The 16,197-nt window shown below is 42.5% G+C and overlaps 1 protein-coding gene across 4 annotated transcripts in view; it reads right to left on the reverse strand.

The window, feature by feature from the left end:
* Nucleotides 1–11,842: 11,842 nt before the first annotated feature.
* LOC147728937 (dual oxidase 1-like) overlaps nt 11,843–16,197 on the reverse strand; it is a 992,769-nt gene continuing 988,414 nt past the window's right edge. For all 4 annotated transcript variants that reach the window (XM_086959175.1, XM_086959177.1, XM_086959176.1 and 1 more), the window contains one exon: nt 11,843–12,953. In XM_086959175.1, coding sequence (XP_086815301.1) covers nt 12,831–12,953 — 123 coding nt within the window. In that variant the 3' untranslated portion in view covers nt 11,843–12,830. The remainder of the gene's footprint in view (nt 12,954–16,197) is intronic.

Raw genomic sequence — 16,197 nt, forward strand, 5'->3', positions numbered from 1 at the left:
CAGAAATGGATACTGAATCGGATTTTGGAAGGGTGTCTTTTAGGCATCGTCCCAGACTGCAATTCTATACCCTACCCGTTACGTTTGCAAACGATTGATAAGTTATCAACTCCCAAGTCGGAGTGGTGAGTCATTCACAAAAGGGAAGTGGTCCCCTTTAGACCACTTCTGCTATGCAAATTGAGGTGACAGATTTAGGGTCAATAGGCATGGTCCAGAGCATGGGTTCTCGCAAACATTTTCCAAGGGCCAAAAGGTGTGGTCTGTGATAAGACCGAGGGTCGCATTGATGCCAGTGGGGTGCGGTTGGGCCGGGTGGTGTGGGGAGCATTGACAGTAAAGTGGGTGTAGGGGAAGCAAAGCATATGCATCTAGTTGCTGAATTTCACAGTGTGAAACCAGAAAAGCTGGGATTAATCACGGTTTCCCCACTTTACCAAATTGTGTTATCCTAGACAATAGTTTTATTTCACTTTCCATTCTTTTTCTTTATTATTACAAATACGAGGAACTCGAAATACATGATTTCAGGATGCATGCTGTACAAAACCTCCTCCTGTGTTTGATTTAATAAACAATAATGTTTTACTTTTAAAATAGGAACCCAGGTCACCTAAAGGGTGCACATAATTAACTTGCCTCTCTAGTTCACTATTGGCTTTGTTGTCAGGGTGGGGGGAAGAATTAATGTTTCTAAATTCATGTTTTAAATTTTTCACTTTATTATAATACTTCTTAATGCCCTGATAATATTTGCTGTGCTAAAGTGAAAAGGTCCTGCATGTTAATTAAATACAATTCATCCTATTTTTATAATTTTACTGCAAGATTGCTTTAAAAATGAAGGTGCTTTTAAAGTTAAGTGGTGCAGGGCTCAATAGTTACTCCCTTTCTTTAATACCAATTCATTTTTAAATAGATGCTTGCCTGCTTATTTAACATCCTTCTTATTGTGAGTATCTCTCTAGTAACCATCAGCTGAGTGCTGCTGTACACCAGAGGGCCCCATGTAAAGGTCAGGAGAGCTTCAAGCGGCCCCGGGCCATACTCTAAGTATCAATGGTCCAGAGCATCACAGTCAACTCTTGCAGAAGTTTTTCTAAATTGAAAACATTTGTTAAAAGCAGTCTTGTTTCATTTAAGCAAAATGAGTTGATTTCAACATTTTTTTTTAAGTTTTCAATTTAGAAAAGCAATCACAGGGATGGTGATCAGTTGAGCCTTGCACACCACCATTCCTGTGATTGTAGCCACTGCTGGTGGATTACGAATCATGACCTGCTAATTTACATTTATTTGGCAGATCAGTCCGTGACCCACTATACTTCTTAATTTTGTGTACTAACAGTAGCGGCCCGTGGTGGAAGTGCTGCCAGGTGCTGACGTGGGGGGGAGGGGCAGAGTGGAGGGATGTAAATTCTGGAATACGGCCGAACAGAGGTAAGTAAACAAATAAATAAATAAAACGAATTTTCATTGCGTGCGCAGCATCGCCAAATGCAATCCAGCGCGCGCAACAAAATTAGTTTTATTTACTTGTTTGTGTACTTACATCGGTGCGGCCGTCTTCCAGATTTTACTACCCCTACTCTGTCCCTTCCCCACCCCACGTCAGCACCTAGCAGTAGTCCCATCACGGGCGGCTACTGTGTACCAACCTATTAATACATGTGTAAATTTAAAAAATCAGATTCAGTTCGCAAAAGGTTGGTGCGCAATTTGCAACCTATTTTCGTGAAAAGGAACTTTTGTACACCTGGCCCATGGTTAAGTCCGCATGACCTTTCATATTTGTAAGTCTGCTATCAGTTGTACAGGTGTGGTCTTCTTCACAAATAACACTTTCACAAATGCGCTTGGCTTCCAGTCCTCACTCTCTGTCAGATCTAGACGAAGGGTCAAGGACCGAAAGTAAAACAAACATTACCCGAATTCATTAAGGTTTTCTGGTTTCAGATATATAAATTTTAGGGGTTTCCTTTGGTTGAAACCTTAACCCCTTGGGTGCGGCCGCGATTCTGCGCCCTCGCGGCACTTCTGAAGAGTGGGAGGGTTCATGACGGCCGTCATCAGCACACGAGCACTGTGAAAGGGGTTAAACGTGTTATCTGTTTGTTATGCTATCTTGCATTGATATTGACAGAAAGAAAATATGTATTCCTTGTTACCCCAACTAAAGCACAACAATTAGTAGAAAGGGGTGCAACACATATTTGTACAGACTACATTCAAAGGACAAATATGTCAAGCCAACTCATGAATAGGAAATAGTCCCTGACAATTTTTTTTACTATAGGACGGTGGATACCTCTAAGCCCTCAGGCTGCCTTGGGATGGAAGGTGGATGTAAATATCATTATATAAATGATAAAAAAATGCATGGCATTGTCAAATCTCTTCCTGGCTGCCTTGAGTGTAAAATTAGAAGAGCGATGTAAATTAATAAGGATTCAGGAGCTATTTCTGTGGTGTGCATCTTAAGTAAACATAGGTATGTGTAAGTACTCTGCAATGTTCACATGGTGCTTCATGAGGGCAATGTGGCTATTGTACATAGCCTATATCTCACCAATTGGCTAAGCCCCTCCTATCGACACCTTATCAATTGCATTAATACGCTTTTTGTTGCACATCTTTTGCAAAGGTTCAAATACCTCAGAAATGTAGCACATTTGCAGATCTTCCCAAAGCACAATCGTGTTGGCCTACAGCTTTAGTCAAGCAACTCACTCATGTTTTGGTGATAAATTAAAATTGAAAGATGGGAGAAAAGGGGAGGATAGGAAAAACTAGGTGACTTTTGATAGAAAAGTAAACTGAAGAATCGATGAAAAGTATTGAGATACTTGCATGCTTGAAATGCATTCAAGAGGGAAAAAATAAGTAGATGTGAGAAGTGTGAGACTGAAGGAAATAAGGAGTAGAGATCTGTATGAAAGAAAGGAGGCAAATGGGGTAAGAAAGAAAGGCTGCAGATCTATGTGATAAAGAAATAATTTGAGATGGAGCAAAGAGAAACAATGTAGGTCCATTAATAGAGATGGGGGAGATTAAGAAAGACTGGAGTGATTGAGAACAGAGATGAGACAGTGGGGAAAGGCCAGGGGACTATGGGGCATATTATCAAGAGGGTTTATCTCCGCTTTTTTGGCTTTAAAACCAAGAAAGCGGAGATAAAATTATCTCCCTATTACCTAGCTGTCGCTAACACCAGTTAACGACAGCTAGTAGGAGATAGCGACCATCTTGGGCCCCGCTTTGCATGTCAGTGATATTTATCACTAATGACATGCAAAGTGGGCGTGCCAAGATGTTAGTGACTGGAAACAGTCGCTAACATCGATATCTCCTATTACCAACTTTTGGAGATATTCGCGCTAAGCGCAAATATCTCCAAAAGCTAACACCTGCCCCTGAGCAGTTCTTAGCCATGTTATCCAATGGTAGGTGGATAACATGGCTAAGAACATTAGCTCAGTAATGCATGAATATCGCTGACTTTTCAGCGATATTCATGCATTTCGGCCTATTTTTATTGCTTAGAAGATATACCTTGATAATAGCAAGGTTTCTAAGCGATAAAAATCACCGCAGCTCAGCGATAAAAATATCGCCGCTAAACCAACAAAGCTATAATTATCGCTAGTTGTTGGTAATATGCCCCTATGTCTTGTATTTTATTGGGAATGCTTAGAAGCAAGTACTCACTCTACCACAGGTCTCGAGTTGCTAGTATTCCTTTTTCAGCTGGGACCTTCCCTGCCAGTTTGTGCTGGAGTGATCATATTGAAGACGGGCCAAGGCTGAATTGCACATGGCTGATTCCTGTCTGAGTTTGCAGGATATAAAAAAAAACGATGGACTGGGAAGTGGACTGAGTAATTACTAGTGACTGAGATTATTTCAAGCATTTCACCCATCTTTTGTTGCTTTTACTCTGTGACGTCTGCTAAAGTGGGATATGTATGTCCAGTTTTGGGTCCTGTGCTCTCAGTAGCACAGAACTCAAGCTATAACTCACTGATAAAGCCTAAATAGGCTGGAACTGGCAGTTTGGGCTTGGCTGTTCCTATTGAAGCAAAACAAAGATCAATTTGCATTTGGCTGATGCATGTCTGAGGTACCAATTAATTCAAAAAAATGATGTACTGGGAGGTGGCTGTGAATAATTCCCAGATTCAGGAAACCTGGAGCATTGCATTGCCTGGATCGGAGAAAAAAAATCCATTTCATATTGACAAATAGTTGTGCACAGATGATGCATAGCAGTGGTCACGTGAAAAAATGCTATTTGCCCCAGTATTAATGTTTGCACTACAGAGCAGGTGTGACAATGTGGTTTTCAGGGACATACCTTTGGGGAGGAGGGTGTTATATGCATAATAAATGCATTTTGTGATAAATAGTTGGGTACAAGTACTTTCAGTCGGGTATGGTGAGGTGTCTTTTGGATTTTATCAGGATTGTACAAAATGTTGGTTATCTCACAAAATAATGTGTTTTCTCTCACCTAGTTCCCCTATCAAACCTCATTATTCTCCTTTGCATTGTCTCTTGATCCCCTATTGTGCCCCCTTCTTGCCGTATAATGTATTTTAAGATCATGGGTATATTTACTAAGCTTTTGAGGCCATGTGTTTGTCGCAAAAGTGAAGCAAATCTATGCAAAATAATTTTTTTCCAATTTACTTTCCCTTGCAAAACGTGTTTTGCGATGGAAGTTCTCATGAAAGTAATGCAAAAAAGTGCCTAGCGCTGATATGCATTACTTAGCACCAAGATGGTGTTCCACGGGTGTTCCCATGGTTTTTGATGCAAAGCCCTATTTACTAAAAAAAGTAGGCAGAAGTTTTCTTAAAAAAGAACACCCATTTTAAATAAGCACTATTAAGGAGAAATTCTTTTACTTCTCCTTTCTTTTCCGAATTTGCTTGTGTGCTGCACTATACAGCAAATATGCATAATGGGATGAGTTCTAAAATTAGTCTAAGCATTGTATTTTGTACTAGAAGGGTACCTATCTAGAACAAACGTATACTAGACTCAGGCAGCCACCCTTGTACTGTGGTGCAACATCCTACCTGATTGTGCACAAGAGCTAGGAAGAGGGGAATACAGTGCAATATCTCTGTAAATATGATGCTCTCCTGCTCTCTTCTTCTCATGCAGTGCAGAACAGCAATGTTGGCTGTGTGAGAATGTGTTAAATAGACTCCTATATGTCAGCGTGATTTTTGGGAAATCTGGAGCCGACACCCCCAAATATTATTGACTAAGCTAAGCACCTAGTGTTTTTGCATGACATTTATAATGGAATACACCATCCAGTACAAATAACTAGGTGATGACAATCATCCAATGGTGAGCTCAATAGGCTATGTAAGTTTGCAGAAATGATATATTGTGCTTTTGAATACCATGCAATATTCAGCTTGCTTATTACTTTGCCCGGTTTCATTTGACACTAGGATTTCAGTGGAAAACATGCGATACTACTTTAGAAGATTCAGCTTTGTGTCAAATCCTAGAGCAGTTTACTGTATTCTCACCTTGTTATACCTGGGCTTCATTCATTGGCATGGGTTTGGTGCTAAAGAATGCAAAAGCCACATGGACATTTCAAAGCAAAATTTGTTCTGCGTTTGAAAGTTAATCAATGTTGTTGTTTGTGCTTTGTGTCACGTGAGAACCTTTGCACTCATAGCAAATCTAGGTACAACTATGGGCCTTTACGTGGCTTTCACACAGGGAAGTGCCACAAGGAATCTTGCTATGCTGTCCTGCATCAAACGAAAAGGCAGGAACGCACCATATCTGTGAGATATGGTGAATTCCTGTCCTTTTCCTCAGAGCAGGCGCACTATGGGCTGCCATGTGCCAATTCAGACACCCTTGCGCCATGATGCAAGGCTGTCTGCGTTGTAGGGTTGATTGTTTTCTGAGCAGGAAAGGACACCTTCCTGCACAAAAACAATCTTGTGAGGTGTTTTCCTTTTTCTATGTGTGATGCAGCACACACATACAAAGAGGAAAAACGAGGAGGAATAATGATATTTCTCCTCCTTGCTCCTCCATAACGCCACCCCTGGAATGGCATTACGTCGGAACACCCACAGCATCACCTATGGAAACATACCTTTCAAGCAGTGTTCTGCATAAAAGGGGCACATATTTATAAGGCCCTGAAAAGCCACGCAAAGTGGCATTGCATGGCCTGGTAAATATGCTACAGTACATTGCACCACCGGAGTGTCAAAAAAGTGCCACTCTGGCACCAGAAAAGTGCCGCCATGGGCCTTGTAAATGAGGCCCTTCAAGCGGAAGGAGTTAAGATTGAAGGATTTGGGATATCTGTGAGTTTTATAGGGAGCGTAGAAGTTATGGAACAGAGTTAATCTATGTGTAAACGATGAAAAGGGGCGGGAAATGGAATCCAAGGGACTACTTTACACTCCAATTCACCCCATTTGTCTTTCTCGTCTTCCTCCATCTCTCGGTTGCTTTTCTATATTTTCTTCTATGCGACCACACAGGGATCCGTCTTCTCCTCTTTCTTGTTGCCGTTTCACCAGCTCTTCTCACAAGCATCAGGTCTTCCTTCAATCTCTTTACTTTATAACAGAGACAAACAGTAATGTGTTCCTTTATCCCCTCCACCCATCCTCCTTTTCATTTTTCGCACGTTGATTTAGCCTGTTAAAGGTGAACCAATTGTTTGTGTTTTTATACGCACAACAGTTCATTAGTCAAGAAGACAGATTTCCCATACGAGTTAATTGGCTTGTGTCTCCTCACCACCTAAACACAGCATGATTCATCACCAGGTTTAATTATATCATGCTCTGCATTTTTCCAAAAACTTTACCTCAGCATTTCAGGTGGGGTGAGCACAAGGGTTGCGCCCACAAAACCTGATTTGCTAATTAGTTACCACATCTAGCGAACATTCTTCAGTGCAGCCTAAAGTGTACTTTTATGGAGCTGGTAAATAAAAAAAAATCTTGTGTGTTTGGCATTGTGTTCATAGCTTTGCTTCATTGTGGACTTGTGCCAACTGCAATCAGATTGTGCAAAACTAGGAAGCCATTCCATCCTTAACAAACGCTGTCAACTTTACTTGTTTTGCCTCAATCGGGTCCACAGGGCCACAGATGTGGTCACGATGGTTGGAGCGGCTTCATGTGTAGGGGCTTGATTGTACATTCCCTTGCAGGTCCTTCAGGATAGGGCTTGAAGGTCCAGAAGGGAAGACATCAGGGGTGAACCAATTTTGCATAATTTGCTTTAGGCAGGTAATGGAAATTCCACAACAATTGTGCAAACTTGTGCAAAATTGTGCAAAATCGGAATTTCGCATTATATTTTAACTCAAAATGCATCTCCATGTCCAAAATGGACTTAGGGATGCATTTTGTGCCAACATATAGTGTGCAAAACTCGTAACATGAACAACAGGCACTCGCAAGCTGGTCATTTCCATTGTTTTCATGCTCCTGTGTTCAAATTTTGCCACCAACATAAATTTAAGAAATTTGCATAAAAAGCATAATGCAAATTTACTCAAGAATTTATTTTATTTATTTATTTTATTTATTTATTTATTGTTATTGTTATTGTTATGTGTACTTGTGAAGCGCAACATTCATCCTACCAGGATATCATGGCGCTGCAATATTGAGCAGTAAAACCTAGGGCAATTTCCTGGGGCTTATTGATTATTCTGATATGGGGAATAATGCAGTTTTTAGTTTTTTCTTAAAGATGGGGTAGGAGTCCGTGAGTCGGAGGTCGATGGGCAGATCATTCCAACATTTAGCAGCAATGTGTGAAAAGGCACGTCCGCCCATCCTGGGTAGCTTGATCCGTGTGGTGGCTGCTTTGGCTGAGGCTTGTGAACGTAAGTTCCGTGCTGGAGCATAGAACTTAATTCTATTCCGTAGAATGTAAGGGCCAGTATTGTGTAATATTTTATGGGCGATGCATAGCATTTTGAACGTGGCTCTTTGCCTCATAGGCAGCCAGTGTAAGGCTCTCAAGCAGTTTGTGGCTGAATCATACTTTCTCTTATTGCAAACATTCTGGACCAGTTGTAATTTTCTAAATAAGTAGTCCGACATACCAACAAATAGTGAATTGCCATAGTCCAGCCTGCTAACTAGTAGCGACTGGACTAGGATCTGTCTGCATTCCAGTGGGATCCAGGGGAAGACCCGTTTCAACCTTTTTAGTATGGCAAATCCTTTGCCACATATTGAGGTGACATGGCATTTCATCGATAGAGTGGTGTCCATCTGAATTCCTAAGTTTCTAGCAGACGATGTGGGATTAGGTGGAGAACCTAAGGAAATTGGCCACCAGGTGTTATCCCAGAGCTGTTTAGTCCCACCGAAGAGGAGAATTTCTGACTTGTCAGCATTTAGTTTTAAATAATGGCCATGCATCCAATTGGATAGCTCTGACAGGCAGTTTTGCAGTCTACTTTTGGCGTCATTTTCCCCATTTAGGGTTACCATCAGCTGAGTATCGTCAGCGTAGGAGCAGATATTAATGCCCCATTTCTTGCCAATCGACGCCAATGAGGAGACGTATACATTGAACAATGTTGGGCTCAATGTTGCCCCTTGGGGCACTCCATATTTAATCTTTCGAGGGGTGGAGGTAAAGTTGCCTAAACAGATGGACTGGGATCTGTTTGATAGAAAGGACTCCAGCCACTTTAGGGCTTTACCTTGTATTCCTTTTGCGGCAAGCATGTGAATTAACAGTTTATGGGACACGGTATCAAACGCCGCTGATAAATCAAGGAGTATCAGGGCGACCGTTTTGCCTTTATCGACCTGCATTCGAATATCGTCCATTACAGCCAGGAGCGTTGTCTCTGTGCTGTTATTTGATCTAAAACCGGTTTGGGAGACATCTAGTAGTTTGTTGGTTTCCAGATAACTTGACAGTTGTTTTGTTACCAGTCTTTCTAAAACCTTGGATAGAAAGGGGAGCTGTGAAATGGGACGATAATTGGCTGGGTCGTTTATGTCCGCGCCCGCCTTTTTTAGTAATGGGATTACCGCCGAATTTTTCCAAACTTCTCGGAATACAGCTTGCTCCAGGGACTAGTTAAGAAATTTTGTGACTGCTGGGCCAATTATGGGAGTTAGTTGAGAGAAAATATAGTGTGGACAGACATCCCATGGCGAGCCTGATTTGATTTCTGACATGGCTTTGGTGACCTCGTCTTCTGAAAACGAGCCAAAGGTAGAGCAGTTGGCTTGCAAAGTAGAGTCCATCTGATACTCCACAGGGGCCTGGCTGTTATTTGTAAAAGAGGCATATATTTTGTCAATTTTATCACTAAAAAAAGTCACTAATTTTTGTGCAATTTTCTTGTGATGGCGTCAAGTTAGATGTAAGACTGGGGGGATTGCAAAGTTCTTTTACTATTTTAAAAAGCTCCTTGGACGAGTTTTCATTCTCTAGTATTTTGAGAAAAATAGTCTTTCTTTGCTTTGCGTATGGCGGTATGGTATATTTTCAGTTGATGTTTGTAAGTGGCTCTGTCTTCGGGGTTTCTACTTACTCTCCATTTATGCTCAAGTGTGGTGCATTTTCTTTTTTCAATTTTTAGGTCTGGGCCATACCATTTCTCAGAGATTTTCGGTTTGGATCGGTTGGTTGCGCGAGTCCGCGAGCAATGGTCTAGTGCTTTCTCTATGTTGCCACGCAATAGACAGATTTCTTCTTCGCATGTCATTTCAGAGTTGAGAATATAAGAGAAATCTTCCTTAAATTTTTCCAAAGAGAATTTACTCCAACATTTAGTAGAGTTAGTCGGCTGAGCTAGCGGTCTGGTAGTTTTTATAGGTAGGTTTAATGTAAAATCTATCCTGTAATGGTTCGTCCATGTCAAAGGGGTTATATTTGTTATGTTATTCTTCGATATGTTAGTAAATATAAGATCTAACATGTGTCCCGCTCTGTGTGTGGGGCGCGCTATTTTCTGCGTTAGTTGCATAATTTCAATGTCTGTGGCAAGTCGTTTAGTTAGGGGATTATCAGATAGATCGAAATGAACATTGAAGTCACCGATGACTATAATGTTTTTATGGTTGAGACAGAATGGAAGGATTTGTTCTAGGAGTTGGGTGCGAAAGTCAATTATACAATTTATATAGTGCGCAAATACCCTGAGGTGTCTCTGCGCTGCTCAATTCATATGCTGAAGGAGAGCACTGACTTATTACTGATTAAAAAGCCATGTTTTTAATTGTTTCCGAAATGTCATCAAGGAAGGACTGTTTTTTGATATTGAGGGGGAGAGTGTTCCACAATCTGGAAACAGCCACTGTGAAGCGTCTATCTCCCCAAGTCACTTTTTTTGTCCGCAGGATTGGGAGCAGATGGGCTGTGGATGAGCGTAAGGCTCTTTTGGGAGTATATACACACAAGGCTTTTTTTTTTTAATTCTGGCCCTATGTTATGCATGGCTTTATAGGTAATACACAGCGCCTTAAATTTGGTGCGACTTCTGACCGGGAGCCAATGAAAATGGCGAACAATGGTGGTGATGGAGGAGAATTTTGAAGTACGGGTCAGAATCCTGGCTGCCGCGTTCTGGATTAGTTGCATCTTATTGAGGACTTGCTCTTGGGCATTTAATAGCAGACCATTACAGTTATCGACCCTGGAGAGTACCAGGGTGCACATGAGGGTCTTGCCCGCGCTGGGGGGGAGAAAAGGCAAGAGTTTCTTTACCATCCTAAGAGTGTAAAAAGATGCAGAGACTACCGCATTTGCATGGCTCACAAATTATAGTTTATTATCAAATAATACTCCTAAATTCCTGACTTTGGTGACCGGTCTTGGGGGAGAGCCTAGATTAGGCGGCCACCATACTGGGGACCAAGACGTGGTCAAGCTACCAAAGATCATGACCTCCGTCTTGTCGGAGTTTAATTTTAAGCAGTTATGATCCATCCAGGAACTAATGGCCATCATGCCTTCCTGAAAGTTGGCCGCAACTGCTCCTCAGTTGTTATGATGGCCAGTACCAGCTGGGTATCGTCGGCGTACGATGTTAGCCCAATTCCATATGATTTAATGACCCTCGCCAAGTCCGACACGTAGATGTTAAATAGTGTCAGACTTAACGAGGATCCTTGGGGAACACCGCCGGCATAATAGAAATTTCACTCCTTCCTAAAATATACCTTCTGGGATTGGGATGTATTGCTAACCCATAACATCCTCAACCCTTCCTACAGGCCACAGCTCAAGATGGACTAAGTTCCGCGAGCATCCCTCATGTAATTATCAATGTTGCCCCTGTGAGAGGAGGGGGTCCTAGAACCTCGGCTACTTCTCCCCAACCTCACCCTTTGACACTCCCTATCAGCAAAAGACCACAAGGAAGTTACTTTTTTGAGAATGCCTCATACTTGTTCCAGGGTGTCCACCGAGTAGGCCACACTCTTAATTGACCCCCCTTCTGCGGTGCCAATAAGCTAATGCCAAATAGGGACTAATTCTCTTGCACTTGGGTGCTCGTAAAGGATACTAGAGGGATTGGGTTGCTCCTCCTTCCACAAACTATTATCAACTAATATATACATTCATGTAATGGCCATCACAGAGTAACATATTTTTGTGTCATTGGTAAAGGAAGTAGGTGGGAGCTAATTTCGGTGTTTTGAAGAAATTAGAGACGAAAAATGCTAGAGGCAAAAAAAAAGAGATTCAAGAAATTAAGAAAAGTTAGGTCTGCCAGGTACATGTTAACAGAAAGGAGAAAATGACTGGATGGAACAAGGTATGTGCCAAGAAGATGAGAAAACAAGCTATTCTTTTTGCGAAACGAATATCATTGTCTTGGATTTCAATATCACCTTTATTGAGTTGGTACAATTTTTATTTGATACATTTTATTTGTTAAGTCACATTAAAGCTATCCTTCCATTGGTAGAATTTAAACCATGTGTGGTGTTTGAAATATAAGCCCTTGTGGAGAATCCAGTTGGTCAATGCCAACTGGTTTCTACTACATGCAGTCTCAGGTATACGAAATTGAACATTTTTGAACTGCTATGGATAATATTGTGGCCGAATCCAGTAACCAGGTATCTAGACTGCTTACTGGTGATTAAAGGTGTATGTTGGTTAAAACCGATATTGCTATTTCACCAGTAGAACTCCCCTTATTTGCCCGGCAGGAAACATTTATTGCATTGTCAAATACCCATACGTGAAACAAGATCCAGCACAAACGATTTGTCAGTGGTGTACTACATTTCAAACAGACTTGACAACTTCTTGCACATCTTATAAAGCCCTAAGAGTTGGCATCTCTGTGTAGGGAAGCATTTCAATTGTTCACAAAACTGCAAAAGAGAGACACTTTTTGGCGATATTTTACACCATTGATCATACATCTTTCCATCCAATGCGAAGAAACCCTCTCACTCTGATTAGATATATCAACTGTCAACAGAGGCCAGAGCAGCCTCAGATGAAGACTTTCTGAAAAATATCAGTACAGACACAAAGGTTAATGTTCTTCAAGCAGGTGGATGCATTTCCTGGGAAAGGCGGCCGCCATCATTGGCTGTGCGTTGATTCAATTTCAATGTGTTTCAATAGGCCAAGTGAACGAATTAGATCCGCAGGGAAGCAGCAAACCCTGAGAAAATACGGAGTAGACTAGATTGTAAGGATTCATAGCCCCAGCTCAATTTGTTCTTATTACTTCATGATGCTATTGTACATGGCAGTAATACAATGGCGTGTGGCTGTGTTTGCAATAAGTGTTGCAGCACTCTGGGCTCAGACAGGAGGCCAGCTCAGAAGTTCTCGTAGTGGTGTGTGAAGCGGGCTTGATCCTGTTTGTTGAGCTGCTGGCAGGCCTTCTCAACGTTCTTGGTCATCCCTGGGGGGCCACAGCTGAAAACCCCAATCTTCCGAACCTAGAAAAAGAAAACACAGGATTCATATCAAATCAGGGCGGGATGTGGAATCCACTAACAGGTTATTTCTCCATAATGTGTCTCCCTTTGTCTAATTCCCTTAACCGCAAGCACCGCTCTGTCAGTTCAACCAGCTCTCATTCAGTCTTCCTTTAAATTTTATTTTTGTTACTTTTTTCTTCATGCTGGTTCCCTGTCTTATTGTTCTCCCTACTCAGGACTCCATGCGCCCTCTGCAATTGGACACAAGCCCCACAATGTCACAGGCTCCAAGGGAGCCAAGCGAAGTATTCAAGACTTGGAGCCAGATGTACGATCCTTTTTTGCGACCGCAAACGGGAGAACCTCCTGTTTGGGGCCACAAAAAAGGGTAATAGCATGTACAAGTGCTATTTTGCGATTCTCTTCCTAATAGCGAGTCAACGTGCTATGTACTAGTGATTTGCGTCCGCAAAACACTCGCAGTTTACCACCTACTTCAGTAGGTGGTAAACCATTCACAAAGGGGAACCCTTCCCCTTTGTGAGTATGTTGTAAAATATTTTTTAAGAGCAGACAGTGGTCCCGTGGACCACTGCCTGCCCCTAAAAAAATAAAACTGAAAATGTTCATTTTTCTTTTTGAAATGCATCCAGTTTTCCTTTAAGAAAAATGAGCTGCATTCACCAAAAAAACTGCTTTATTAAAAAAGTAGTCCCAGACATGGTAGTCTGCTGAGCCCAGCAGGCCACCATCCCTGGAAGGGCCTGTCATTCCCAACGGGCTCGCAAATCGCGAGAGGCTCATTAATATTCATGACCCTCGAAATTTGCAAACCCATTGGGAATCGCAAGCAGTGTAAAACACAACTGTTGTACATGCAAAATAGCACATCGCAAATTGCGAGTCGCAAATGACTCTCAATTTGCGATGCACTATTTTGCAGGTCGTACATCTGGCCCTTGGAGAAGTATGAAACATAGACAGGAGCAAGCTTGGCTACCAAATGCCAGGATTTCTTTTTTGTGAAACAATTTTTATTATTTTATGCTCATACAAAGCGGGCACAGGCACTGAAATGAAGCATGGGTTCAGTTTTGCAGAATGCAGGATATACCCCCCATGCAGTTGTAACGACAAAACAATCTCCCTAGAGCTTGACATCCAAGTGGGAAGGAGCACTTCAAATGATACTCAATTACGTTAGCCAAGAGTTATTGCCGTTAGGTAACAATGCAATGACAGATCCAAGTTACAGTTCCAACAATGCTGCAATTGCCAGCCAAACGAGCATCTCTGAAACCTTCTCTCTTTCAGCATATAAGCAATCACTGGCACAGGGCTCCAGTGAGGCCTCTCTCTAGATCATTCAGGTTTTCCTCCTGCTTCTGTAGCTCCACGTGATGTTGCACATAAACCTCCACTTGGTTGGCTATGCAGTGTCTACAGTCCTCTGCCTTAAAGGTTTCCCACTCTGTCAGTATGGACGTGGCTATCCAGGTATTATCATGGAAATAATTAACGCTGGCCGTGCCCAGCGAGTCTCGAAAGACAGGTAATCACACCTGGAGTTTCCATCTAGGGATAGCGGCCTAGGAGTATCCCTGCAGAAGATGAGCAAAAGGGGTTTGTGGTCAGAGTACATTCTAGCCAAATACTGATTGTGTGTGTAACCTTGGTGTGTAAACGGGTGCAGTACAGGAATCTATTTCGGACAGACAAGACAAGAACACTGGAGTAATAAGAAAACACTTGTGTCAGTGGGTTGAGCACTCTTCAGGAGTCCACTACCTCCCATCTGTGAAGGCTCTAGCTGGTTTGTGGACATTAGACACAGCGAGTGGAGGGACCTGTCTAAATACATGTCTCCGCAATTAAAGTCACCACCGTGGTGAGGAAGGGGGCCAGTCCAGAGAAAAAGGAGTGTTGATCAAAACATTAGCGGCTTACACATTAATCAGTGGCATATCTTTACCATTGATTCTACCTCTATAATAATGAATCTCCCATTTGAGTCTACCATTCCTGCAAGACGCTGGAGGGGACCCCTTAATGGATACGACTGGATCCAACTGATCCAAATCAGCACGCCCCATGGAAAGGCCTAATACGCCAGCAAATATACAAGCCCACACCACCTTCTCAATAGTGCCTGCACCTCCTTCTTCATGAGATGAGTAACATATAGGAAGGCTATCTACGCACCTCTATACTTAATAAAGCCTGCGCACAGTAGCATTTACTGGGAGAATTTAAGCCTCTGACATTCCATGTGAGCAATTTAATGTTCCCTTGGTCCAAGTCATAATGTCACCCAAAAAACATTATCGGCAGTCCCCGCCCAGCCCCAGCCCCAGCCCCAACCCCACAGTACACGCATACAAAGGAAACCCAGCTCCATTCTCAAATACTAATAAGAGCAACAACTACAAAATGTAACTGCTCTAACAGGCCTACCAGGACAAATGCCAAAAACACAGTTGATGGACAGAATGTAGAACAATGTCATACATTCACCCCAGTACAAGGATCTGGGCCTAAATCCATCGTTTTTTTTGCACTCCACACCACCCTGGGTTAGACACTGGCTATATGCAAATCAGCTCTGACCCTGTGCCTCATGGGAACAGTCCAGTCCGAACTACCAAGCCATGTCTTTCCCAGACCGGAATCAAGCATCCAAGGACCGGTTTCTGGCTATCAGCCTTCATCAGCCTGGATAGCTTGGCTCCAGTGGTGTGGAGAGCCTGGGACTCACGCCTGAGTATACCCAGCACACTCGGGTGAAAATTGCAAAAAACACAGTTGATGGACAGAATGTAGAACGATGTCATACATTCACCCCAGTACAAAGATCTGGGCCTAAATCCATCGTTGTTTTGCACTCCACACCACCCTGGGTTGGACACTGGCTATATGCAAATCAGCTCTGACCCTGTGCCTCATGGGAACAGTCCAGTCCGAACTACCAAGCCATGTCTTTCCCAGACCGGAATCAAGCATCCAAGGACCAGTTTCTGGCTATCAGCCTTCATCAGCCTGGATAGCTTGACTCCAGTGGTGTGGAGAGCCTGGGACTCATGTCTGAGTATACCCAGCACACTCGGGTGATAATTGCAAAAAACACAGTTGATGGACAGAATGTAGAACGATGTCATACATTCACACCAGTACAAGGATCTGGGCCTAAATCCATCGTTTTTTTGCACTGCACACCACCCTGGGTTAGACACTGGCTATATGCAAATCAGCTCTGACCCTGTGC

This window comes from Lissotriton vulgaris, chromosome 2_2 (genome assembly GCF_964263255.1).
Source record: "Lissotriton vulgaris chromosome 2_2, aLisVul1.2, whole genome shotgun sequence".
Lineage (NCBI taxonomy): Eukaryota > Metazoa > Chordata > Amphibia > Caudata > Salamandridae > Lissotriton > Lissotriton vulgaris.